The sequence below is a fragment of the Curcuma longa genome, chromosome 11, assembly GCF_044706935.1.
Source record: "Curcuma longa cultivar G26 ecotype Majalengka, Jawa Barat chromosome 11, ITB_CL_G26_1.1, whole genome shotgun sequence".
Lineage (NCBI taxonomy): Eukaryota > Viridiplantae > Streptophyta > Magnoliopsida > Zingiberales > Zingiberaceae > Curcuma > Curcuma longa.
In genome coordinates this window covers 5,898,558-5,925,390 of record NC_133871.1, presented here as the reverse complement: position 1 = coordinate 5,925,390, position 26,833 = coordinate 5,898,558, and the positions used below count along the sequence as shown (strand labels likewise).

Genomic DNA, 26,833 nt, shown 5'->3' with positions numbered 1-26,833 from the left:
GGAGAAGAAATGGGGAAGACCTCCGAGATGGTGAGAGAAGACGAGGGAGAAGCAAGAAGACCTGAGGCGAAGGGTGGCGACCGAGGCGGCTCTCAATGGACTCGCAAGTGTTTATTTTTAACGTCTTCGTCAGGGGGTTATCGCCTACTTCCCATTGGACGTTGGTCAAAGGGTCCCATCTGCGTTCTTTATCACGTCAAAGATCTGCGTGACCGTGGGTCGGGACACGTCATTTGCAATATTTTAATAGATCGGAGAATTCCGGATCACTGATCATCCGTTGGATCAGTGACATTGTAAAATTTTAAATTATAAATCTCAAGTATCAAAATTCAATGCTCAAGAAAGCATAATCATCACAAAATGGTTCATTACAGGCACATAATAATAACGGGCGTAAATAAAATTCTGCGACCGAGAAGCATTAACGAAACGAAAAACCTTATTAGATCACAGGGCACCAAGGTAATTTAAACCTTTACAGGACAAAAAGAACGAGGCGCGCCCATCCATAATCTGCTACAAGTATCAAATTATGAAAACTGTACGGTGTTTGCGGTGCATAAACTGTGCTAAAACAATTTGAGAACAAAAAAAAAAAAAAAGGAAGCAAGTTGACCAAGGAGACAGCACACTCCAGACGGTTTGAATTGCAGATGACTTTGTTTTTGGTTCTTGAAACCTACCTATGATTTCCGACTTGCAGATTGAGAGTATATGTGATCCTTCCTTCGTAGAATCATGTTTCAATAGTCAAGGAGTCGGTCCCGCCCTACCATTTGTTGAAGATGATGTGCAACTGAGAAAACCATGCTTCGGATCCTTAGCAAGGTAAGTTGGCTCTGTAATCCCTGTTTGATACACCTATCTGTACAAAGTGCACAACCCTTCCAACCAGCTCCGGTGTCTCAACCAAAGCCGAACCCTTCATTGGCCTCGTGGATAGCTAAAAGCAATCGCTCCTGCAACTGCTCTTTTGAAGTGTATTCGGGCAAGTCCAATTGGTTAAAGCTGCAGCAAATACAAAGCAAAAGACGGCATGAGGAAATGACTTTGATGGAAGTCTCACTGCAACTCAGGCACAAAAATTTACTGCTTCTGGAAGCGAAAGTGCATGATAACCACAACTAATAGAACAAAGCAAAAGAGAGAAACATCAGATGAAAGCATGCAACTCATTAAAAGTCTAGCATAGCGAATATAAAATCTAGTGTTTTACTAACTATATAGTCAGTCGGATGTGAACTTTCTATTCTAGACTAGGTACGTGTATGAAGTCGGCCTAGATAAAGTACATGGACAAGGAAATTCCATAAAATTGTTATCAACAAATTATTCATATCGCTCTTTTTGTAAAGAGTTCTCTACAAAGGATTTTCCTACATAAATGTATGACTTACAGTTGGTCCACACAGGCCTCCTTTGGAAGGAAAAAAAAATCAGCCAATCTACTTCATTTTAACTTTTCAGAATACAATATGCCACAAATGGAGGAACAACATACCATGTATGAGCTGAAGGCAAATGATGGGGGCTTCCATATGCCTTGTGAATCTGAAAACGCTGAGAACCTGAGATTCCTTGAAGAGCACTAAAACCTTCCAATGGCACCTATCAGTATAGGAAAATCATTGGTAAAGGGAACAAAATATCAACTAGTTGAGACATGCATAAAAAGTAAATGCTAAAGCAATTAGGAGATGCACACAATGAGTAATAAGCTGATGAAATCATGATTCAGACAGTAATAACAATTGTTGGTATTACAAATTCAAGTATATAGTATAACAAACAATGATAGAAAATTAAGGTTTACACATAGACACGCATAAGAGAATATTAATCATAGCTGACTGATTACCAAGGCAGAGCCCTTGTCAACTCATGTGCCAATATGAAGAAATAGCAGTTGTCAAACAAAATGCCAACAAATACAAGCACAACAATATGATGTCATCCTCGTGGACAGGTAAGGTCTGTTTGGACATGGGTACTATTTTTAGGCGTGAAGCATAGTGAAGGAAGATTCAGCAGAGATAAAAACAAGCTCTCATAGGGACTTCAGAAATAGAAGGCTTAATTCCAAGAAATGCATTATAAGTTACCAAATGATTTGTAAGGCAATATAGAAAATGCTGAATCCAATAAGCTCATTCATTTCAGGTCCAAAAGCAAGAGTTCATAACCTAGACAAATGGAACTCTGTCCGAGCACGGTATGTTCTTGTTCATCAATCAAATTAATGTCAAGAAAAACAAATTGTTGCATCACCCACTTCAAAAGAAATTACTTTGTTGGTGCTTCAGGGGGTTACACATAGAAGCTTATAAGATGGAATCCACCCTGCCTAGCAACCACCACATGCTATGGTGTATACTAATACTTCGAGTTAGATAACAACACATACAGGTTTCTCTATGTATACACCAATTATTATTTATTTGCATTTAAGACATTTAATGCTTCATAGCTTACCAACCATAATTTCTAATTAAAAAAAATTACCTTCGAGGTACCAGTAACAAATTGCAGGAATCGGGCTTTGTCCTCCTTACTAAAGCCCTGAACAACTTCCCAAAACCATTGAATAACAGGGGATGCATTACTGTAGCCAGAATATTCAGTATTGGTTCTCAAGTCATCCACTGCAGGAGGTACACAAAATAAGAATAAGAAAACGAGCATATGGCTATATAATACCATGAGTAATTGATGAATGATAAGTCTGAAAAAAAACACATCAAATATCAACTCACAATCAATATCTGGCAGTCCACTTATCAACAACTCAAATTCTTTATCATTGAAAATGGAAATCAGATCCTTGGTGATCAACTCGTTAAATCCTTCCATAAATGCATTTATCTGAGGCCTAATTGCAGTTGTTAGCAAATGTTCTGCCACACGATCAACATATTCATGTTTGTTTTCTTCTGTGACACGAATATTTCTTCCCCCAGGAATCAATTCAGAATCCTGAAATATATTAATACACAAATATGAAATAACAAGGCATAATTACCTGAAATATATTGCTACACAAATATGAAATAACAAAGCATAACTTATCGAATGATTTGAAAGGACTAAAACTTCAAAAGATACATCACTGCTAAAAAATATGAAATCATATCTTTTGCAGGTCAAAGATTAAGAAAAGCAACATACTTGGGGATTTAAAACACTAAATACATGCCTCAATTGACAGAGCATAAGCTGGAAAAGGAAACGCTTGACATAGCATCATAGCATATTATTCTAGGGCTTCCACTGCTAAACTTGGCAGCAAGAATGCAGAATATAATAAAAGGCCAATACACACAGCATGAAGCGAACTGTACATAAAAATAAGAAAAAGAATAAACCCAATAAAAAAACCATTCATAGGCAGCATGTTTGGTCATTATGATAACAGTAGATATAAAGATTTAATCCATCAAACATTTTACCATGCACATATCTAGTTAAGAAAATACAACTACCCATAGCAACCAAATTTTTCCTGCAACAAGTTCCTGGATAGTTAAGCACAAACACAGATCATACAAAATATATTCTATATATTCTTCACAAACTTAATAAAGTTATAATCAGGAACACATTATTAGACAGAAGAAAGTAAAGACAGTCATCACCTCTGCCTTTTCATACAGTATCAATTTTTCCTCATCAGCATCCATACTAAAAGTTAGGTCCAAAACGTCGCTTATATCATTCTGCAGCATGACAATGAACATAAATCATAATCAAAGTTTTTTTTTTTTTTTGGGGGGGGGGGGGGGGGGGGGGGGGGCACAAATGAAACAACAAAAAATAAAAGAAAAACAAAATACGTTATGTACTCTAAAGTACCTCAAGCATCCACTTCAGGTTCTTATAGTAATCTGGATCAACAGCCTCAATGTCATGATAAGTAACCTTTACTCCAAGAATGTGCTTGTAGAATGATCTTGTGAAATGGACATCAAGGAGCTGACCATCAAAGAGTGCTTTACCAACCTGGAAAATAGAAACAATTAAGCAAATTTCAGATAAAAAAGTTTGAAAAAATTACTAGTTAAACAAACAACATACCACTCGTCCAACAAACTTGAAATATGAAAGATGCTCTGTCTGGTATACTGAATTGGGATTTGGCTGGAATGTTGAATCATTTCCGACAGTCGTAAAAAGTAGAGCACCCTTATCAAAAATTACACGAGAAAGCAACTGATACCATTCCCTCGTAAGTCCACCTGCATCAATGCCTTCTTCTCCTTGAAAATGCACAGTCAATTTTCCCTTTAAATCTTGTGGTGAACGCATTCGCAATTGATTATATGAATCCTCCAATATATAAGCTCTTCGCACTGATATTCTAACTGGGCTGTGATGATGGTCATGTTGATGTTTTATCTTTGATCGAAAATGAGAACGTTTATTGTCAAATTCAATGAATCTTGGAATTTTAAGCATCAGAGAAAATGATTTCTCAAGTAAACCAGGATTCTGTCGGATGAACGAATTTAACAATTTTCTATGCCTCTCTAAAAACCTAACAAAAACAACTTGTTTTTCATCAGTGTTTGCAGACCCAGATGATTTCTGTACTCCAGCTGATGTACTTGCATCCTCGATGTCAGTTGCCACAGAAGTAAAATCTTGTACTGCTTCATATTGCCCAGGACGCAGCTTTTCACATGTCACAAAGAATGACTCTATATATGGCAAAATGTTTTGCACTCCAGGTGGAAGTGGTGGCACTGCACCAGTGCTAGCGGATGGCGAATTACCTGACAGAGATGCCGAATCTGATGGAGTTTCTGAAGACATCTCAATTTTGCTTATGCAGTTGCTCAATTCTAGCCATAAAGGTTCCAGTGCAGAATTTATAACCCATACATGAGAAAGGGCATCAGTTTGGTCTTTCTCGACAAATGAATCAGGTGTCTTTTTTTCATGCAATGCAGCAACGAGGGAGCTCAATGCCTGAAGAACTCTCAAGATTGCAGTCCCATTGATAGAAGACGAACTCAGAAGTGCTTTTTCAGCATCCTCATATAAATGAAGTTCTTTCATAGCATAGACACTTAAATTCCCCACAGAAGTGACAAGCTCTGTAGTGAATAAATGGCAATATGTAGGAGCACTGGCCACCATTTTTTTTAACACCTCAGCCACAAGATTGTAAGCATTATCTGATAATCTGCACAAAAAAAAATCATTCAAGAAACGCCAAAGAAATATTTCCAGGTAAAAAAACTAAATCCTGGAGCAGCAGTGAGGCTCAATTCGACAAGTTAATATAGTCTTTTTGCCAAATTTTACATGGCATAAATCAAGTAGGTGTGTGACATGAAAACATTCCTAGACAAAACTGAAAGATGCTAAATAGGAAAATCAAATGAGTAAAGGGTAGCAGGCAAAAGGAAAGAGGCATGCAGCAAAGAACAGATTAATTTCATTAATGAAACAAATACAATACAGTCTTTCACCATGGAAGTTACATACCCTAATTAAGGATGAATCAATGATCAGATTAGCATGTAGCTTGACTGATGAGGAAATATAACAGCATGACTTACAGCTCTAGATTAAGCTTATGTGAGTGTAAAAAAAATGCTACTACAACAGGCTCTTATAGATTCTGACAGAAAAGAAAATTTTGTTTTATTATCATTTACAATTATCTTGAAGCATAACTTTTGAGGAAAAAGCAACTTTGACTAATAATCTTGTTCTAACAATCTCATTTTCAATTATGGAAGTAGGTACAAGGCCTAGATCATGCAGACAAGGCAAATGAACAAAAAGAGAATCATACCCTTCACGTGCAAGCAATGAGCATAGAAGTCGAAGCTCTTCTTCCGGGATACTCAGTAAAATATCATGTGTATTTCTTTCATTGTTCGTACCACAAGTAGAAGGCCTTCCAGAATCATCAGCTTTGATCAATTTAACATCCTCATCAGCAGAAGACACGACAGCATCAGCAGATAATGGTGTGTCTTGCAAAGTTTGCTGCTCAAGTGAAATTTCAGCTTTGTTGGAGAGGCCAGAGTCAATAACAACCTCAATAAGGTTTAACAACTGAAAAGAAAAAGGTTCAGTAATAGTCCAGAACTTGAAATAGGAATTAGATATTGGCTACTATTTACTAGCAGTACCTGTTCCAAATGGGAAACACTCCTCGTGTACAATGGTTGCCTCAGGAGCCCCAGAAGCAACACAATCGCATAAGCTCCAATTCTAAATTCAGGTTTATCTTCATCCATTAGTACAGCTTTCCCACGTCCCCTGTCTGTTGCTTCTGGTGAAATTGGCAATTCAAGATGTAGTAGCAGCTTTGACACTTTGGGATGGTTCTTAGCCAAGTAAGTCAATGTCTCCAGAATACGACGTGATAATAGTGGGGGAACTCCTGCATATTTGAGAAAGAAATAGTGAACATGAAGCAAAATATTAATAAATGATGATAATATTTTTGCTTAGCAGATGGAACCAACACTAAATAGCTGTTGACCAAGAAAAAACTGTGAACTCAATTTTCAAGGACTCATGACCATATCATCAAACAAATATACTTCATGTGATTGAACAAATATTCTGCTGAAGTTAAGACATTACCGCCATGAAATTGAGGACGAGAATATGCAATATAACTCTGACACCCATACAACCTAAATGGTGATTCAGAAGATTCAGCTGAACTGTTAATAGGTCCCCTCAGATCAATCATTAGCATTTCCATCAAAATTTTCACCAAAGAAGTTCTTGTCTCATGATGGGTACATAGATTTAAGAAAAGCCTCTGTAGTGGACCTTTGTACAGCGGCTGCAAATCAAACATCACAAATGTCAATTGACAATCATGTAATTTTTCATTAAACATCAAATAGAAAAAATAAGCAGTTACCTGAACTATACGCAACAATCTAATCATTGCCTTAAGATCATTCATGTCAACAAGGGGAACACCATCAGTTTCGATCAGTTTCCCTAGTGCAGTTCTACGTGCAGCAGCCTCAACATTTCTGTCCAGACTAGACCCAATAGCATCACCATGTCTAGAAGACTCACCCCGGCGACTCCTGGAACTCATGCCAATGAGTGCTCCAGTATGGTGCCGATGGGCGAATCTTTCACGCAACATATTTGCTTCAGCAACAAGTGCAGGGGTCAGTGTCGCCAAAAGAGTATCAGGCGAGGTCAGAAGCACCTAAAATGGACAGTGGATTATTCATCATGGAAAATGATATTTCAAGGAGGATGCTTATATATACCTAGATAAAAGGAAAACAGCTCTAACCCTGATGTAAGTTCTTAAAAACAGATTCATATATTCACATTGTCTGTCCAAAGTATCTAGGTTCTGCAACAGCATCTAATACAAGAGCTTAAGCTAAGCAGCACAGTTTACCTCTTCTCGAACATCTGAAGGAAGTGTAGCAATTATTGAAACAGCATCCATCTCAATTGGTTGACCTTCCAATTGTTGTGATTCTTGTCTCCTTTGAGCCCGTTGTTGTGCTAGAACCTCCTCCCTTATATCAGGTGGAAGTGCAGCGAGAAATTCAGGATCAATATCTCCATCAGCTTGAGGTTGTTCATTTGAAGCCTGGGACACTTGATTCTGCCGTGAGGAAAGTACTTCAGCTCGCAATTCCTCTGGAAGAGCCTCCAAAAACGTAGGGTCTATTGTATCTGGATCAACATTTACTGTTGGTTGCGGCTCCTGCTGCTCCTCATTCTGCTGTGGGACCTCACTCACACTTTCAAGAGATGTATCACGGACACTAACTGGCGCATTACCTGATGACCTTCTCAGCCTACTCACCGACTGCAAATCACCCAAAGGAAGTCTATCAACAGGACCTTGCCTATCTCCATCATCATGTCCATCCACACTCCCAATTTCTACTTCCAAACTGCGAAGGCTTTCTCCTATAGTTGCCCCACTCCCACTGCTTGCTTGACTCACTGCTTCAACATCTCGCACGACAACATCTGCCCGTTCATACTGCATCTCTGAAACTTGCTCACTTGCACCAGATGCACCAGTGTCTTGAAGTGAATCACTACTGGAGGTTACAATACCAGCATTTCGAGAACCATCTATTGCTTGTGAAGGTATAACAATGTTCTCATTGTTCTCATTAACTCCTGCAGCTCTTTCTTCCCTAACTTCAGTCTCTGCAATTTGCAACTGACTGGGTTCATGTTTTTCTTGAGGACTGTTAACCTGCATGCTTTGGTTTTGGACAAGTGTAGGCGGTCTTAGTCGGGAAACAAGCATTTCTTCAATCCCCTGAGGCACTGCAGGGGCACTAGATGCACCACGTTGATGGCTATCATCCAACCACATACTAAAGCGATGACCCTGTCGTCCATTCCTCAATGTACGGAAGATAGCATCCATTCTGTAGGAAGTGTTCTCATGATTTCTATCTGAGAAAGCTATATCCACAGTATTTTCTGAAAAAAAATCAAAAATGAAAGCACGAGATGTCATTAGTACTTGTTGAACTACATATTTCAACAAATATGTTTATTATAATGTGTTAATTGAACTAAAAATGATGGACAAGAAAAATTATGAAAAGAAAAAGATAAAGCATGAACCAAAAAAATATAATTTGACCTGATTGTCTCTGGTGAACCAGATGTCTATACGAAGAAGGTTCCTCCAACAACGGATGTTCAAGATGAAGGGCACTGTTGTCACCAGTTCGTCCAAGAAGATTGTAAATGGATGTTGTCCGCCCTTGACGTCTAGAGCCAAATATGTCAACAGGCATTACAGAAAAATTGTCACTACCTAGAACTTCAATGTGATCAAAAACATTTATTCCACTAATTCCCTCCTCCAACTGGAGTATTACACCATCATCATCTTCATTGTCATCATCATCTTCTTCCAAGACATCTTCATCAAATTCTTCATCATCCATCTCATGCTCATCATGATCTGTGTCAGGATGAGAGGTTTGATGAACTTCATCCTCCTCCAAGTCATTATTGTCTTCATCATCCTCATCAACTTCTTCTCCCTCATCCCCTGACATATCTTCATCATCATCATCATCACCCATGTCATCTTCTGGATTTTGTTGAATATCAAATCTTATTTCCACAGTTGAAACACCATTCTCAATTCCTGTACCATCTTCAGAAGCTTCATGCATGAAATCATCTTCAGCTTCACGAGCAAAACCCACATTTATTTCACGGTCATGATCCATATCATCTAACATGGAACCAGAATTGCTAAAATTTTGGATGGCTGTTTCTCTTTGGTCAGCCATCACTTCTGCATTATCAGGTTGTGAGATTGTTTCCAAGGCCTCAAACCTATCACCATGATCATTAGATGAACCAAGTTGATGCTCGTTAGAAGCCAGCGTCAGGGAATTGTCCCCCTTTGCTGTGTTAATGTAAGCAGAATGAACATGCTCCTTTGTCACTAACTCTAACACCTTAATGATTCCTGTGATGAGCTTTGGTGAATCAGCATGGTCCAAGTCAAGCACTCGAAGTGTCCAACTTAAAGAATGAACAAGCCCAAGATCAATAAAAGTAACTGAAGCTTCTGCCGAAATATATGAACCAGTTGGCGAGCGAGCAGCAAGGATATCATTAAGTAGGTCAACAAAGGCATGCATGCGGGAATTGGCTGCTCTACAACAACTAGATGAGTTAATGAAGTCATTAAACACATTGCTTATTTCAGAAAAAATTCTTCTACGGGCTTCTGCTGAACGAACAGATGATGCCACCAAAATTTGGTTTGATCTGGTGGCTAACTTTTGCCTCCAATCACCATCAGTTTTCTTATCTTTCTTAGAAATTCCCGAATAAGGAAGAAAATTAAGAAGAATATGATGAAAGATTCCCCCACCAGTATTGCCATTTATACACTTTGAAAGAGCACGAGAACTACTGAGCTCAGAATCTCTTCTAAGTACTACATGAATTGATGAAGCATAAGTGAGAAGTATCTCTGTCAAAAGTTTGACAATAAAAACACTTTTTGCAATAGATGTAAGAGCTTCCTGGGAATCATTTTTGCCATCTGCAGACGAAACATCAATAACTTTTCCTTTTCCTTTAGCAGAGGTGGAATCAATATCCATGTCTGATACTGATGGAGTAGGACAACCATCAGCTTGAGATTCTGCATCTGGAAGAGGGACAAATTTCACAATCAAATCCAAGAGATATTCAATCACCGTTGTAAAACTTTGTGGAATTTTTCTATGGGCCTTGCTGTTCTTTGTATAAGGATCTGATAGTTTACCATGCCCACTTCCAGGGACAACTGAGGTCACGTCTACCCCAGTATTTTTTTCATCACTAGCAGATACTTTGTCTTTCTCAGCTGTCTTCTCTTTGTCTTTAGCCTTGGGCTTTTCCTTCTCACGATCTTTCAACAGCACTACATTAGGTCGGTCACCAACCATCTCAATCCTGCATACAGCTTGTGCAGCTTTAAGAAACACCACAGGATCCCTGGAAATAACAATACCCAAGTTCTGAACAAAAGTTCGTGGTGATATTCTGGCATTTGAATGTCTGCTAGTTGCTGCAATGAGGCTATGGCGTATCTCTAACTCCATGGCTTGCTGAAGAGTATTAGGATCTTCCAAAATGTGGCGGATAATTGCAGCTGCCACATTATTGAACCCCGGAAATAAGCTGTTTGTGGGCAAGCTGAGTAAAGCTTGCAAACCTCCAGCTTCAAGAAAACTAACAGCAACTGGGTGATATTTAGTTAACGTAGAACACAGCTGCAGCACCACATGCATGGTCTCAGAAGGAAACTGATTCTTTATACATCTGCAGCATATTTCCAAAAGCTTCTTCTGGTCCTCCATATCCAAAAATCCCATAGCAGACTCCAGAGAAGACTGAAAATCCTTTGTTTTATTCTCATCAATTACAATTGATTTCTGAGGATTGATGTTATCCTTTTTTATTTGTTCCAGATTGCATATTCCAGCAGCCATCTTAGGATCCACCTGCAGCAACTGATCAACAGAGAGGAAGCATGCAGTGACCCACTTCGGAGCTTGAGGTTTTGCTTCATCAGAAGAACCCAGATTCCATCTAGAAAGCAGATCCAGAGCAATCTTTATCAGCCCAGCTTGATAGGCAACTTCCCGTGCCATAGCATCATCATGGAGAATTAGAGCAAGAATGTGAAATAGTGCCGATAACACATTCTCACTTAAAGGAGCTGATGGTATAGAAGAATGTTTTACATGATCCATGATGTGAGAGAGGATCTTCTGTCTGTGGTGACCATCATTTTGAGTACATATCAAAACAAGCAGATCTTTTACAGGAAAGGCTAAAGATCCATTTGCCTGCAGGAGTTTCATGCATGCTGACAGGATTTCATCAACAGGAGGCAATTGGACAGTTTCCTCTTCCTGATCAATGATCTTAGAATTTGTAATTTCATCTTCCTTCGATGGTCCATCTGAGCTCCCTAGGGACATTGCAACAGCCCTAGCAAGTTCATCATCTTCTTGTGGTTCCTCTGGATGTGAAAATAGCCAATCAGTTGCAATTTCAACGCTATTCATGCCAACTTGTCTCAATGCTTCTTCTGCTCTGGCACGAGAAAAGCCCATTTCTACAATCAATGATATAGATGCTTCATCAGGTGGCGGACCAGCTAAATGAGATCCACCACTAGTATTGGCATTCCTGACTTCAACACCAATGTAAATATGCCGCATAATAGAGATCATTGAAGTAATAAACTCTAAATTGCATTCAGAAAATTGAGGATGAGTCCAAATGGGAAGTATAGCCTTTAAAACCTTGGATTGAAGCAATTTCACAAATGCCTCTGCATCTTGAGGAAATGGAACGATTCCATTTGTGATTGGTTGCTCAAGCAGCTGCTTCGTCGACGAAGACAAGATGAAAGATGATGTGGCCAAGCGGTCCAGTACAGTACCATAGCTAGCCAAAGGACCATATATCCATGAATTTTCTGGCTCTTCTCTGTCTTCCTTTTGACATTTATCATCCATTTCCATTGGGGAAGGTGGGACTCTGTTGAGTGTGAAAAGCAACTGACTTGTCGCCTCAAAAGTGGTTAAAACAGACTGAATGACGCCATGTCCAAACAAACATTTAAGCATAATCGGATTGGAAGATTCTGGCCTGTCTAATAGAATCCCATTCAGAAAATCAATAACTTTGCCAAGATAGCGACATTTTGTAGACACAGAAGTCTCACTCTCTGAAGTGCTTGCATGCCACCTAAAATTCAAGTGTCCTAACAGAATCGAGGAAACTGTGTTACCAACAGATACAATAGATGGGGAGATATTTATAGGATTGCTCTCACGGCGCAAAGTCAGTAGCATTGATTTTCCCAGCTCCATAAAGAGATGGTTTATATGATAAGCAAGTGACCTCATCATGTCATTACATAAAGAAAAGTAAGATCTCTGCTTGGCATCTTCTGTTCTACTCACAGGAGAGCTGTCTGAAGAATTAGAAGACTGGGATTGGTAGCCAGAAGCAACTCGCAAAGTTGAATAGCTATCTATACCCCGTCTATGTAAACCAGTGGCTGCACGTCCAAGATCTCGATATATGTTAAATAGGTCAGAAACTTGAGTCTCAAAAGTCCACCCAGGAACTCTTCTTCTCAGTAATGGATCAAGATACTGCCTGAAAGTACTAAAGCGTTGCTCTTCTGGAGAATCAACCACATGGTCCACACCAGGATCTACATGCACCTCATTAGAAGAATCATCTCTTTCAGCCTTTGAATCTTCAAGTAGGGCGATATGCCACAGGACTTCACGATGGATATGCCCAATGTCTTCTAGAACATCCCTGCTAGAATCTCCAAATTCAGTGAGCAATGCACTAATCCAACGATTGTCTTTTGAAGCAGCAAGGAAGAGGAGAAATTCAACTACAAAGAGAGACGATAATAATCCACTGTCCTGTATAGACTTGGAATCCTGCAAAGATAAACCCGCAAATGAACTGAATTGATTCATAGAATTTTTCAAATGCTCCCTAAGTGAGGAAGAAAAAGCACGTGCAAGGGATGCAGAATGATGCTGGGTAAAGCCCTTAAAGACAACTGTGCTATGCAAAGCAATTGGCATGGCATCTGATGACTGAGTGATGCTAGGTCGTTGAAGAAGTTTTAACAATGTTTCTATACCCCTCTTCTCGACAAACATTCTACAAGTTTCAGAGTTTTCCATTGTCCGATGAACTAACACCATGATATGGAAGATGGATAACTGCTCAAACTGCTCATCACTGATTCCTTCAACAGCCATATCCATGGCACTCACCAAATCATGCCCTTCATTTGCCTTTTCTTCACGATCAGTTTCCATGGCAGTGTTCTCATCCATATCCACCACAGTTTCCTTGGATTTATCATTCCCAAAAGATGTAAGTTTGTTGATAATATCAATAATAATCTCAACCCCAGCACTCCTTAGTGAAGATACATGCCGAAGAAGCTCTTCAACAGCATTTGCTAAAAGAACAACACCCTCATTCATTGCAACCAAATATTTCTTTGTTGTGAATGTGTCAACCAGAAATCGCAATGCAGCAGTCTCTTTCACTGCCTCCAATCCCTTGGTATTAAGACAGATAGCACCAAGACCATTAGGAACACAGATGAGCGCCTTTGAAGAAGGAAGAATCCCAGATGTCACTGATAATAAAAATGACTTGGGGACAGCAAACTCATCGAGAACAGGAAAGCATGTTGGATCCCTGTGAATTATTTCGCCCATAACAGATACTGCTGCAAAATAAATATCCCCACCGAACATGCTTACATTTCTAAATATCAAGGATAAAGATGAAAGCAAGGAGTTTTGTTGGGAATTCTGATTCCTTGCAGCATTCGCTGGAGAGTACATTGCAGAACCCAATGCCTTAAGCAAGCACTTAATAAGGTGTTTCTGTAAGTACAATTGATCTTCATCAGGGCTTAACGTATCTGCAGATGTCACCGAGTTGCTTGTGCCTTCACCTGGGCCAATGATTCTATATACTTCAATCTGCAGCCTCTTGGACAAAAACTCAATCCCTCCTAAATCTTTTAATAGAGACACAGCAGGGCTACTATATTCCATCAGCTTTTGTAAGGTCTTAACAGCAGAGGAGACAATATGCATATGTGCCAGATCAGAGTCTTGCAAAAGAGGTAGAAGAGGAGGAACCATTGCTGAGCCCCTTACAGCACTACCAGAACTCGAGGAAGATAACACATGAAGCAAGAAGAACTGAAGAAGAGCATCAACAAACACTGGAGTAGAAGGATCATTTGGGTTGCTAAGTGATACAATAGCTTTCTGAAGAACATTTAGCAGCATCATACGATTCCCATTGCCAGATATAATACTTGAACCACTCAATATTCTAGCCCGTTCGTGAGATGATGCATAGGCTGCTAACTGAGCTCCTAATGCAAGCATAGCCAATGCCCTAACATTCCCCGGCACATAATCTTCATTGCGAACAAGCTTGATAAGCTCATTTGTATACTCAGGCTCATTAGCAAAAAAAGACGTGAGTTCATCATGCGCATCATTTGATTGCACCAAAACAATGAATGCAAGAATACTAATCCTGCTATACAGCCTACATATTCTAGGAGATCGGAAGGCATGCGCGTATCTAATTCTTGTAAGTAATGAGAATCTGTGCTCAGAAGGAACATTAAACTGTTCGACACATTGTTTCAAAATGCTCAAATCATCCTCTTTTCTCAAATGCATATCGAGGATCTTTATGACACAAATATTAGATGATTTGCTTCCTTCAGTTGCAGATTCTGTAGCTAAGGAAGAAGGTATACTGTATTCAAAATGGAGAGTGGAACCCAATCGATGTTGGGTCCCATCACATTTGTCACCAACGTCAGTAGGAAACAAACTTAATCCCTCATGTTGATTTCTCTCATTTGTCACAACACATGAATGCAAACCCAAGCCTTCTTCTTTGCTACCCCAGCCCTGTGCTAGAGAGAGCAGATAGCTATTCAAAGAACCACAACCAATCAATTTCCCACCCAAATGCATCTTGGATGGATTTATCTTCACCAATGCAGAAAGAGTCTCCAAGGAAGCTATAAGGACATCCGGATCTGTGGATGCAAGTAGAATCTTGAAATGCTGATTCAGGAACATGATTAAAAAGTCAGAAACAACATGAAAAGCAAAGCTAATATATAAGTCCTCTATAATTACATGCTATATGGGTATGATTCTTCTTCTAAAAAATAGAATTTCAGATTCACCTCTAGACCTCCAAATGAACTTTTGTTGCGACAGTTTTCCAGAATAATCTGCATGACTCTTAAGATCTGCATAACAGAATGTTTGGGAAAGGGTTCTTCCTCCAAAATATTGTCAGATAAGAGGTCTTTTCTGCAAGAAAGATATGTCTTGAAGTATGTATCAAAATGCATAAAAAGTGGCCTCCAATGGTGGAAATTTCCCTGAAATCAAATTAAAGCCAAAATATGCATAAAAATAGAGCAATCTCAGATGTTAAGTGATTAATAAACAATACTGTACCTTATTGTACTCCCAACGGAAACCAGAAAGAGGAATGGCTATATCATGTAATGGGCTCTTAATCACCCTATCAATGAAATCCTTGACTTTTGGTGGCTGCAAATACAAACTAGTATGAGACAACTGAAAAACTAAGCATAGGACATAAATTAATAAATAGAAAAATAATCAAAGAAAAGAACTTGAGCACATTTAATTGACATGACATCAGTTCTAGAGTCACATTCATAGACACATCCAGTAAAGACCACATCACATTTGTATATGAGACTGTTCTTCAAATATCAAAAAGAAAAAAGATACACCATAATAGTAGTACATATACAACAGCCTTGAAAAAATTATTATTATAAAAACAATGTCTTATCTCTCACAATAATTGACATTCTGTAAAGACCCATACAAAGAAAAAGGTCTAAAGTAGTAAATATTGGGTCCTATGCCTATGAAAACAACATGGGAGAACTGCCAAACTTAGATTACCAACATGCTGAAATTATATGTTCACTCAGAAATAATGCAGACTACTGTATCGGCTTTCAGAGGGGTACAGAAACACTCGGAGTCCACTACAAATAGGATGAACAGCCCCTCTAAAAAGGTGGCTAATTCATTCATCATGCCATGTTTATTTCTGTATGGTAACAGTTCCACTCTGAAGAACAGGATAATGAATTAAATTTGTCAAGACGAAACTCAAGTTGGATGAGATCTTGCACTAATATATATATATATATATATATATATATATATATATATATATATATATCAGAATTATTATTTCCTTGGTTCATTATCTACTCAACATGCACCTTCTCATGCATTAATCTTACATTTTATTTTATACCATAGTGAGTCACCAAAATTGATATTAATAATTCGTGACCTGTGAATTACCCTACAATTCATCAATCACACTCTTCTTTTACCAGCTCATTAACTACAAAATATAACACAAATTGCAGCATCTTATATACCCCAAATTTAAATGAGGTATACAAATGGCAGAAAAAATCAACTACCAAATCAAATCTCTGGGAAAATATAAACCATTCCAATTTAACAATAACCTTAATCTACATAAACAAAGATAAGAAAAGAAGCTTTTAGAAAGAATAGCATGTCAAAGATGAACTACGCATCAGATGGAAAATGAAGATTAAACCCTTCCATATGGCCAGATTAGAGATTGAAGAACAGAATGAATGATAAATCCAATTTAGCTGTTGGTGATTAGGATCAAGAAACGTAGCACTTGGAATTTTGGAATCATGACATGGATTAAAATCAAACAAGACTTTCAGAATTAAGACTCGTCCGGATCAAACCAGGCTTACTAAAACCTAATCAGAATTAAGGAAAAAGAGGTAAGATCGAGTTTAATTAGGAGTACAGAACATGAGTAGGAATTGGATCAGATAGGTGATAGAGTGAGGCAAGCAGGTTCTTCCACTAGGGGTGAGTACTAGGAAACTGCAGTCATCACATGTATTAAATCAAACCAAACACTTTCAGAACTGATACCGGTCCCGATTAAACCAAGCTTAAAAACCAATTAGGATCAAATTAAGGCAAACAAGTCAATAAACAGTGAGCCAAGAGGGTCCAACTTCCATAACAAATTGAAGTTCATTCCACAATTGTGAAAGATGAGCCAGACCGGCTGGTTTGCTTGGAAAAAAAATTGGAACAATCCAATTTTCTCAAAAACCTTTATGACAGATTTTCAGTTCGTCAATGTTACATGTAGATGAATTAAATAGTTTACCACGGCCATGTTAGTCATGATTGTAATTTAGACCTTCGGATCTTACAATGTTAAAACCCGATCTGACTTGGACAATCCAGACTCTAGGTAGGATATATATCATGCTGTGAGTTTACAAAGTTACCTTTTCTGGTTGGTCCTCAACTTTAAAGACTTAGAAAAATTGTATACAGAATCATTTACATGTGCAAAAAGGTAATAATATCCATTCAATTAATGTATAACAAATTGAACCCAGACCATGTTTGTGACACTGCATGCATAATTTCCTCAACAATCAAAAGGAATGTATTGTTTCAGATTGCATGATAACGATGAGAAAAAAAATTAATGTTCTAAAGTAGGATCGATTAAGTGCACTGAGAAGCAAGAAACATCATTAGCCTAATTTTACCCAGTAAACAATATCTCAAATTCAAATGTTTGCTGCGACTACTGTTCCCGTGTGTTTTGGCCCTCATTGAGTTTTCTACGTGTGCTCTGAAAATCTAACATGCCCTGAGTAAACTTGGCACGTCAAGTAGCAAATTGTGTCACTTTTTTTTTCTTGTTAATTCAGATTCATCAGTTGGACATGAACATACTAGCTAATAAGAAAGATGGATCAGAAAAAGAATCACAAACACCACGCTGTGGAGACGAAAGAGTTGAATCCCTAGCAAATATTTTTACTTTGCCACTAATTACATTTTTCACTAATTAGAGCAAACAAGTTTACAACCGAAAAAATATACAACAGAAAAAATAAACAACAAAAAGGCAGTAGCATTAGTAGCTTCTAGATCAATTAACAAGAAAAATCTACCATACCAGTTCATTATTCAATCTAAACAAATCATCCATACACGCAATCACACTCCAGCACCGACTACCGATAACATAAGCATGCAAGTAACAATCAAAAACAGAAACAGGAGGTTCAGTCTAGAGATAACTCACGGGCTCGCTCTCCAATTTAAGGACCGGCGAGAGGGACCTCCCGCCAGATAAGATCTGCTGCAGCCGCAGCGGGAGACTCGAACGGTGCCCCGCCATCGCGGTTCCAGACCACGCCCTACCTCAAAACCTGCCGCTAAAACCCGATAAGAATCGGCGTCGCAGATCGGAACCAGCGATTAAGAAAGGACAGCAATCGAAACTAAGACGACGGACCTGCGATTAGGGCGACGACGGGAGAGCGAAAAGGGAGCGGACGAAAAAAGGGTTTTGGAGAGAGAGGAACAAGCCGTGATGAGGCGATGATGCATACACATCGACTTATAAAAAGCGAACGGAGAGAGAAAGAGAGAGAGAAAGAAAGAGAGAGTGGAGACGAAGGAAAGAAAAAAAGGACCGTCACCGATGAAAACCCAACGGGGCGGAGCAAAATATACTGCCACGATTCGCGACGCGAGAGATATATTTTGCACAAGGTCGGCGTACCGCAACGAAGGAATAGGGCAGTGTCACGCTGAATCCACGTGCCATGCGTCCGGTTCGGCCCTGGCCAGTAGGCCCAATTGTAGGTGATCTTACTTAGTCAAGAAGTAGTGGATTTTTTTTATAAAAAAATAACAAATCCTTTCCAAGAAACTGAAAAATAAAAGAGAACTTATTTATTACTCCATATCAGAAATAAAAAAAACATTTAAGAAACTGAAAAATCTTGAGAAATTAAATATAAAAAATTTGATCACGATAAGAATCATCAGATGAAATTTTCAACGGATAAATGCTTTAAAGAGTCTCGACCTATCATTATTTATCATTATGTGCGACGGATCAAGTGTACATTGGGCCTTGATTTGGACTTATGTGAGCCCACTTTCAAACACATCATTGGCCCAAGTAGAACCCTACTGCACTCTATATATACCCCTCACCATCCTTCCGTTAACCCTAGTAGCGGAGCCGCCGAAAGCCTTTCCTTCCCACCTCTTCTATGCTTTGAACAAGCTCTTCGTTCGCCATTTATTCAATCGCTGGTATAGCGGCGTCGATCTCATCGCCATGGCCGAACGCCTTCTGTGACCAGCCAGATTGAGGCGTCGATCTCTGACCGAGCGGACTCCTCTTTCCCACCACGGGCCCCGTTCTTGTCTAGATCTGATACATCTGCGGATTCTTTTTTTTTCCTTCTTCCTTCTGGTTCTGAGTTTAGATGGTCGCTCCGGATTCCTTTCCAGATGGTCGCTGGCGATGTGGTGTTGAGAATTGTTATTTAGGGTTTCTCTGCACCTCCCATGTCCAGCAACATAAATCGTCGCAGCCATTTTCACTGGTGCTGTTGTTTCCTTGTTTGTTTAGACATCACCCGTGCTCCGGCTTTGACATTTTTTTATTAATCTATCCTTTTTGTTCTTGATTCTCATTCTTGGTTCTCTTCGAGATTACTCTTAGCTATGCAATTGCCGATGATCGAGTTGATTCATGCATATGTTTGGGTAGTAAATAGACGGTGGCTACCCAGCAAACGTAGTGTTTTTAATCATGTGCTGTTTTACAGACAGCCGGTGGCTACTAAATTGTGCAGTGCAATTTTTGAATTAGGTTTAAGTTCAAGAAGCTCTTAATCTGCTTGTTATTTCTACTATAACCTGTCGCTGCCTAGTTTCGCGTTCGGCCTCTTTTTGTTTGCTGGTTCTGCTATTATCTTATACAATTTCAAGGTAGAGTCTTACAGATTACGCCTTTGGTTTTTTATTTTTGGGTCGAAATATGTTAATATTTGTTGATAATCGGGCTTTCTTCAATGTTAATTTACTGATTCAATCTTTTGCATGGAGTTTTGCTTTTGACTATGCCTCCCTCTGTACGGTCTGTTCTACGCTTTCTCGGATAGCTGGTGTCTAATGGCTCCGGCTTTGTCTATGTTAATTGTGATGGGTTTGGTGGCAGGGGTATCATCTTTGTAATAGGCTCAGGATTGGGCTTGTCGTGTGTATATGTCTTATCTATGGATTCAGATTAGGAACGCTTATGCTTGTTTTGTGCATTTGTGGACTTTTAAATGGTGCTTCCCGTGAATTTTCCTTTTTGATGCTTTAAGATGAAAAAGGTGGTGGCCTTCTTCGCCTTGTGCTGCATTCAAAATTAAGACTGGGTTAGGCCCATTTGGGGCTCTTCCTGCCTCTGCTTATGCCAATCGTATGAACCGTCGGGCGAAAAAATTGAGGCTATGTATGTTGCTCCGGAGCAGGAAAATGTGCTGTGCCACTGTAGCTGTAGATGGTAATACATTTTGATCAAGCATTCGCTGGATTCTGCATTCTAAAGCTTTGTTATGGCATCAACTGATATGGTCATCAATGAGAGAAGGTATGAGAAAAGATACAAATTAAAGAATTAGGTAGCAGCCCTCGGGCTATGGTGTGGATGAGCTCCTATGTCAATTGTGACATCTTAATTGGATTGTGAGAGTTGGATATTATATAATGCTTAAGTAAATTTGTAATTTACTCTCACGAGAGAGCTAAGTTTATTTCATAAGGTCAAGGGTATTCCAATTAGTTTGTTGGTGATCCATCCAATTAATTTGGTTATGTTGGTGGACCAAACACGCTAAACTAATTAAAAGTAATGCAAGCTGGATCTACCGTCTTCCTATCGTGGACGGTATGTTCTCGAACAGGTATGTTCTCAAGCCGTAATGTCTTTTTGAGGATGTTCCTGAGGGGAATGTTCTTCAGCCGTATTGTTCTTTTTTTGAAGATGTTTTTGAGTAATGAGGATGTTCCCAAACGATGTTTCTAATTCTGTAATATCTTTTTGAGATATTCTTGAACGTGGATATTCCCAAACAGTAATATCTTTCCTCCGCCTTGATTATGCTTTTTGGTCACGTGTTTGGTCGTCTGCTATGGACTTGCCCGGGCATATCTCTTTGTATTTACGCAAGGTGAGGACTGCGACAAGGCTCATTGTTCCGGCCAAAAATTGACGACAGTCAATCCACCGATCAAGAAGATGTCACCTCAACCGATGCGGGCTCGGGTAGGAGGGGGACCTGCAAGATGAGCATGAACGAACAGATTAGCTGGCGCCAAGGGATCCCGGCAGGCTACTCCGACGCTCAAGTCAGTGATCCGGCGAAGAGAGTAGTAGTGAAAGAACAGTTGTAGTAGTTAGAATGTAAGAGATTGGATCCGTCATTAATACCTGCGTGCGAGTTAATATATCTTCGAAGAGAACGTTCCGTCTGGCAGGAGGGGCAGGCTGTGGTGGTATCCGGGGAGACCAAGCCTGGACAAGTCTGACATCTGCACCGATAGGGTGGCATCTAGGAGGCAAGGGCGATACTCCTATAACTGCACGGCAGCGAGATGCCACACGTCACCTTTGTCGTTTAGCTGTAAGTAGAAAGGTAGCCGTAGGGGCAGGATTAGACATGAGGACGTGGGCGGGGTCTTCCCTTGCACGGTCGTTCGCACGCTTGGCTATCGGTATTGCAGTTGGGTGTTAGTAAGACTTGAGCATGGGTTGATGTCGGAGTGGGAAATGTACCTGGGACCAGTGAGGACTGGGTTTACCCGGGTGAAAGGAACAAAGTGAGTGGCCGGGCGGCTGGGCAAGCTGAACAACATGCATATGTCGAGTATGGGGGCCCAGGGAAAGGGGGCTTACTGGAGAATAACCACGGAAAGTATCGACCTAGCATATGATGGCCGAGCGAGGCATATGTCGGGTCTGAGCCTACTGAGATGAGCCCGGAGAACGACCTACGGAGGCGGAGTTGGCCTAGGACAGGCTAAGAGCTTATTATCTCGGGTAAGAGCGGTAAAGGCCCTATCTGGCCGGGCAAGAAGGCATTGGCCTCTAGCTTGGCAAGCCAGGTGTTGTGGCGGGATGGCGGGGCAAGATGCCCGGCCAGGCTAGGTGGAAAGGGTTGAGCTAATCGGAATGAGCTGTACCAGAAGTTGCCCGGGAAACACTCCAGTAGGGTGAGGTATCATCGGGTCAGGCTGTAACTGCATTATCCCGAGCAGACAGACGAAAGGCCGGTGCTGGCCGGGCAAGATAGTGTCGGGACTCCTCGTGGTAATAGTCTGGTCGGGGAGGTCGAGTATAGGGTCCCATGACTCAGGTAAGCAACTAAGACCATGGGGGCCCCAGACCCTGAGGCCGGGATCGTGGACCCCGAGATTGGCCAGGTAAGGCGAGTCATTGACCTTCCTGGCCATGTATGACCACGCAAGACCTTCCTGACTGTGGACCCCAGGGCCGACCAGATAAGGCGAACTATTGACCTTCCCCGCCACGTAGGACCGAAGAAGACCTACCACATCACCCATCAAAGAGAGCGAGGAGGGAGTTACTACATGGTTTTCAATTAGTACGAGCGAACATTAGAATATTTACTCCCTTCTTATTCCATACCTACTTATCAAAGATTACAAGCAGTTGGTTCGAAACATGGCCGAGCTGGAAACTTAAAGAAAAAAGTGTCAAGCCAAGAAAGGCTAAATTGATCCGCCAATCTCCTAAATGTCAAACCAAATTCACCATTCAGGCTCGTGACATCGCACCCACCCAACGTCATTCCACCTAAATCAAATAACCTAATCAGTCCCCTCGATCGATCTCGCACTATATATATCATCACATCAAAATCACTACGAATGCCAACCCATCAGCTGCTTGCATTTTGAAGCCATGGATTCTCCACGAGCAGTCGTGCTTCTTGCTGCCGTCATGCTGTTGGCGCTAGCGCCAGCGGCGACGGAGGCAGTGTGCAACATGTCGCAGGCTGGGAGCGACGCATGCAAGCCGTCAGTGACTCAGCCGAACCCCGCGCCGCCATCAGCGGCGTGCTGCAAGGCGCTGGAGGGCGCCGACCTGCGGTGCTTCTGCTCGTACAAGAACTCGCCGCTGCTGCCGAAGCTGGGAATAGACCCGGACCTCGCCGCCAAGCTTCCTTCCAAGTGCAACCTCAACACGCCCGACAATTGCTGAGCGATTATGGTTCCCGTGTGTGTGTGGGTTTCTTTAATGAATCGAGTGCTTGTCTGCGTCTTTCTTATAAATTTAACGCTTTGAGTCCAGAATCAATGTTGCATGATTCATCTTCCTTGAGATCCGCAAATTGAACGAAACACTACAAAACTTTCCACATGCAACGTCCATCGACTACGCATAAACTACAATTTCGTTCAGATCAAGATCGACCTGTGAACTCCCTAATGCCGCCAACTCGCGCTCACGGGCATCGACCGTTCGCCTCTATTTAATCTCCATCGCCGCCGAACGTCGTCGACTCACGAACGCATCGGCGAATCAGCAATGGCGAAGGCGTCGCCCGCTTTGCTCTCCGTCCTCCTCCCCCTGCTGCTGCTCCTCCTCTGCTCTGGCGCCAAGGCAGAGGAGAAGAGCCTGTGCGAGATGAACGAGAAGGGGTTCATGGCGTGCTTGCCGAGCGTGACCGGCGGGGCCCCGGCTCAGCCTCCGTCGGGCAAGTGCTGCGCCGCGCTGGCCAAGGCGGACCTCCTCTGCCTCTGCAAGTACAAGGACTCGCCGGTGCTGCCGCAGATAGGCATCAAGCCCGACCTCGCCAAGCAGCTGCCCGCCAAGTGCAAACTCAACGCTCCGACCGAATGCAACTAAATAGATCACCGGAGGCCTTAATTTCCGTTGCCGATCGATGAGCATTGGGTGTTCGACGTTGGTTCCCAGAACCAGTCTTAAAATATATCTAGTTTTAAGTAAGTATATCTTTGGCTGTCTGGTTGTGTTTCCTTTGAGGCAATTAAGAAATAAATTAACAGAAACTTTCGTTCTCTGAGTTTGGGTTTTCTCTAAATTTATCAATTTGCAGTGTATTGAACAAGATGACTATGAGAAATGTATTAGATAAATGCAATAGCTCTAATCAGGAGTGATCACTTCATGGTAGAGGTGACGAGAAGAACACCATTACTAACCTAATGGCTCACTCATCTTCCTGGCTGCGAAGCCTTGCCAGTTTGTTGGTCACGACAATGTCGAGCTGTGCAGCTCGTTCGACGATCAATTTGCGCTTCTTGGTTGAAACACTGTGGCCAATTTCAGCACAATAGGTCCTGACAGAAATTAAGAAGTACATTTCTAAAACAGGAACATATGAGCATTTTAGATGCAAATATCTGCAAGAAATTTGGAGATCCAGTGTACCTGTTGTGCATCATCAGCAATTCCAAATCGGCAACATTTTGCACCACAAATTTCTTAAATCTATTGGGAAGGTAGTGGCGTGTCTTCTTGTCGGAGCCATAACCAATATTGGGCATCAAGGTGCATCCCTTAAACTTTCTTCTCACACGGGAATCTATTCCCTTTGGTCTGCGCCAATTCGGCTGCCACGCCAAGACAATTGGGAAAAAGAATAAATAAAAAGAAACAAAACCATACCGTGGCGAAAATAATTGGTGACAACAAAGGCAAAACCAATGATATCGAATGAAAAAACTTACAAGAATGAAGAGGAATTAGAATTCCTAGTGGGTTTATGTAATTTAAATGCAAAGAGCCAAAGATCCCTCGAAGAAAGGCTATCATATCTAAGAGAGAGAGATATCTGATGCAGAACAAAATGAAGTACAACAACAGCTACAAAACAATATCCTGATTGACGGAGAAAAGGGAACATTGGTTCCAGATTTTGCATTTTGTGCCATGTTAGGGAGACATGATGAATTACGGGAGCTTTTGGTAGTTGGAATGGAAATAAAATGAAATGAAAAGGCCAGTGGGTAACTGCGATATTCATCTATATTCGACCTGTTTGGCTTGTCTAATTCCTCAAACTGATTTAAACTTCTCGGTTCAGTCTAGTTTGTTTGGTTTGGTTTGTTCCATATGCCCGCCCACATGATACACCCAACCCGGTTGATCCACCAAACATTTAATGACTCAGTTCGCTTGGTCCATCCTACCAAACATCCTGCCTCACCCAAATGATTCAATCTGTCTGCAGAAATGCACTGCCAGAGCTATTAGACCGACCCACTAGCCTAACCCAACCTGCTCAGTCTATTCAATCAGCCCATCCTGTAGACCAATCGGCAAAGCCCAACTCACCTGACTCACCTGACTCACCCATTCTGTCTTTCATGCTACAAACCTGGCTTGAGTAGTCCTCTAAACATGCTCGCTCCAGTCAATCAGTCTCATCAGCCAACATACTCAACTTGATCGTTCCACCAAAGAAGTTCGGCTCATCCAACCCAACAGATCTGTCCATCTTGACCGTGCACCTGGTATGCCACTTCATTTATTCTACCTTGTTAAGGCTTCCAAACCCTCCAAGTTTACTCATCTCATTTATCTTCTATTTTAATTTTGAGATGATAATTAATTAAGTATTGTTATATCTAAATAGAGGTGGAATTAATATTATCATCTCTTAAACTATGGAATGGATAAAAAGGATGAGTGATTCCTTGGAATGGGTCATTTGTTCAAATGGCCCAACCAAACATTTGAATGGAATTATATTAGGAATTAAACCATTTTAATTTCATACCATTCATCATACCAAATGCACCATAAGATCCTGAAACAACACTATCTTTAACTGGTAACAAACTAGCTTTAAAATAGATAACTGAGGGCAAATTGAACAATTACACTAGTTCCTAACAACTTGAGCAAAGTAGAGAGAAATAAGAATGAAATGGTGAACAGATACAAAATAATCTACTGGCTTGGAGATTAAGACTTGTGGAAAGAGAATGCTGTGCATGTCTAAGGAGGAACAATATCCTTGATTCCTTTAATGCATGAAAGGAACATGTACATCTTAATTATGCAGTTTGGAGATTTTGAGCCATGAGGTCCAAAATCCGAGACAAAACCACTTGTATTTGCTGCAAGGCAATTGAGGAGTTACTGACATGCTCATATGTCAATATATCTACAAATGCAAATGAACTCTTCACTACCATTTTCATTGTTAAGTGTGGTAGTCAATCTAGTAGAGACGCTGCTAAAGTATCAACCAAAAAGGTACAACTTTCGAATCAATTTCATCAGTCTGTCAATACTTATAGGCTGAAAGTTTTGTAGTAAAATAAGGAACGCCGAACTTAGCACGAAGTTGTTCAAAACAGTCTTACCTTCACGCATATCTTGCGGTCGCTCTGAGGCCTCTTGAACTTCTTCACGCGCTTCTTCACGATCTTCTTCGTGAGCAAAGGGACGGCCATTTCTGGTTCGCACAAGAAGTTAAAAACATTAGCTTTCCTATATCAATATCTAGCAATCGACCTTCAAACAACACCAAACTCCATCCAATCCACTCAAACACTCGCAACGATAAAAGAATGCATTGCCATTGATGTCAAGGACAGAACAATTTACCCGGTACAAAATAGGATGCAACCAGATCAAGCAGCACGCTGCACAGGAAAAAAAAAAGAAACCCCGAGCGGATGAGAAGTATAATCAAGCAGCATATCGAGAAACGAATTTAAGAAAAGCAAATTGCAGCAGCAGATTACCTCTGCGTTCCCTGACCACCGCTGCCGTCCCCAAGCCCCGACTGCAACCC

General features: G+C 40.7%; 4 protein-coding genes across 4 annotated transcripts; 2 read left to right on the top strand and 2 right to left on the bottom strand.

Annotated features, from left to right (window-relative positions):
- Positions 1-424: 424 nt before the first annotated feature.
- On the bottom strand, positions 425-18,679 carry LOC141840568 (E3 ubiquitin-protein ligase UPL1-like). Its single transcript, XM_074728604.1, has 17 exons — positions 18,484-18,679; positions 18,271-18,397; positions 15,564-15,659; positions 15,284-15,484; positions 8,621-15,158; positions 7,400-8,454; positions 6,896-7,198; positions 6,607-6,814; positions 6,147-6,400; positions 5,804-6,069; positions 4,075-5,185; positions 3,853-3,999; positions 3,636-3,716; positions 2,757-2,976; positions 2,506-2,645; positions 1,505-1,611; positions 425-1,011 (listed from the first exon to the last, which is right to left on the bottom strand). The coding sequence occupies exons 2-17, from the start codon at positions 18,364-18,366 to the stop codon at positions 909-911; spliced, it is 10,926 nt and encodes a 3,641-aa protein (XP_074584705.1). The 5' UTR covers positions 18,367-18,397; positions 18,484-18,679; the 3' UTR covers positions 425-908.
- Positions 18,680-22,942: 4,263 nt separating this feature from the next.
- On the top strand, positions 22,943-23,358 carry LOC141840569 (putative lipid-transfer protein DIR1). Its single transcript, XM_074728605.1, has one exon. The coding sequence runs from the start codon at positions 22,963-22,965 to the stop codon at positions 23,260-23,262; it is 300 nt and encodes a 99-aa protein (XP_074584706.1). The 5' UTR covers positions 22,943-22,962; the 3' UTR covers positions 23,263-23,358.
- Positions 23,359-23,589: 231 nt separating this feature from the next.
- On the top strand, positions 23,590-23,910 carry LOC141837714 (putative lipid-transfer protein DIR1). Its single transcript, XM_074725090.1, has one exon. The coding sequence runs from the start codon at positions 23,590-23,592 to the stop codon at positions 23,908-23,910; it is 321 nt and encodes a 106-aa protein (XP_074581191.1).
- Positions 23,911-24,064: 154 nt separating this feature from the next.
- On the bottom strand, positions 24,065-26,833 carry LOC141840502 (large ribosomal subunit protein eL32z-like). Its single transcript, XM_074728503.1, has 5 exons — positions 26,784-26,833; positions 26,644-26,681; positions 26,400-26,491; positions 24,457-24,638; positions 24,065-24,365 (listed from the first exon to the last, which is right to left on the bottom strand). Exons 3-5 carry the CDS (start codon positions 26,487-26,489, stop codon positions 24,236-24,238), a joined length of 402 nt encoding a protein of 133 aa, XP_074584604.1. The 5' UTR covers positions 26,490-26,491; positions 26,644-26,681; positions 26,784-26,833; the 3' UTR covers positions 24,065-24,235.

What these genes read in the sequence shown, in the direction of transcription:
- LOC141840502 (XM_074728503.1), bottom strand. Translation starts at nt 26,489, where the DNA reads ATGGCCGTCCCTTTGCTCACGAAGAAGATCGTGAAGAAGCGCGTGAAG. An exon ending in ACCGCAAGATATGCGTGAAG is followed by an intron (nt 24,639 to 26,399) that starts GTAAGACTGTTT and finishes TTGGCGTGGCAG; the next exon opens with CCGAATTGGCGCAGACCAAA. An exon ending in TTGCTGATGATGCACAACAG is followed by an intron (nt 24,366 to 24,456) that starts GTACACTGGATC and finishes AATTTCTGTCAG; the next exon opens with GACCTATTGTGCTGAAATTG.
- LOC141840569 (XM_074728605.1), top strand. Translation starts at nt 22,963, where the DNA reads ATGGATTCTCCACGAGCAGTCGTGCTTCTTGCTGCCGTCATGCTGTTG.
- LOC141840568 (XM_074728604.1), bottom strand. Translation starts at nt 18,366, where the DNA reads ATGGCGGGGCACCGTTCGAGTCTCCCGCTGCGGCTGCAGCAGATCTTA. An exon ending in TCCGTTGGGAGTACAATAAG is followed by an intron (nt 15,485 to 15,563) that starts GTACAGTATTGT and finishes ATTTGATTTCAG; the next exon opens with GGAAATTTCCACCATTGGAG. An exon ending in GTGTTTCCCATTTGGAACAG is followed by an intron (nt 6,070 to 6,146) that starts GTACTGCTAGTA and finishes TTTTCTTTTCAG; the next exon opens with TTGTTAAACCTTATTGAGGT.
- LOC141837714 (XM_074725090.1), top strand. Translation starts at nt 23,590, where the DNA reads ATGGCGAAGGCGTCGCCCGCTTTGCTCTCCGTCCTCCTCCCCCTGCTG.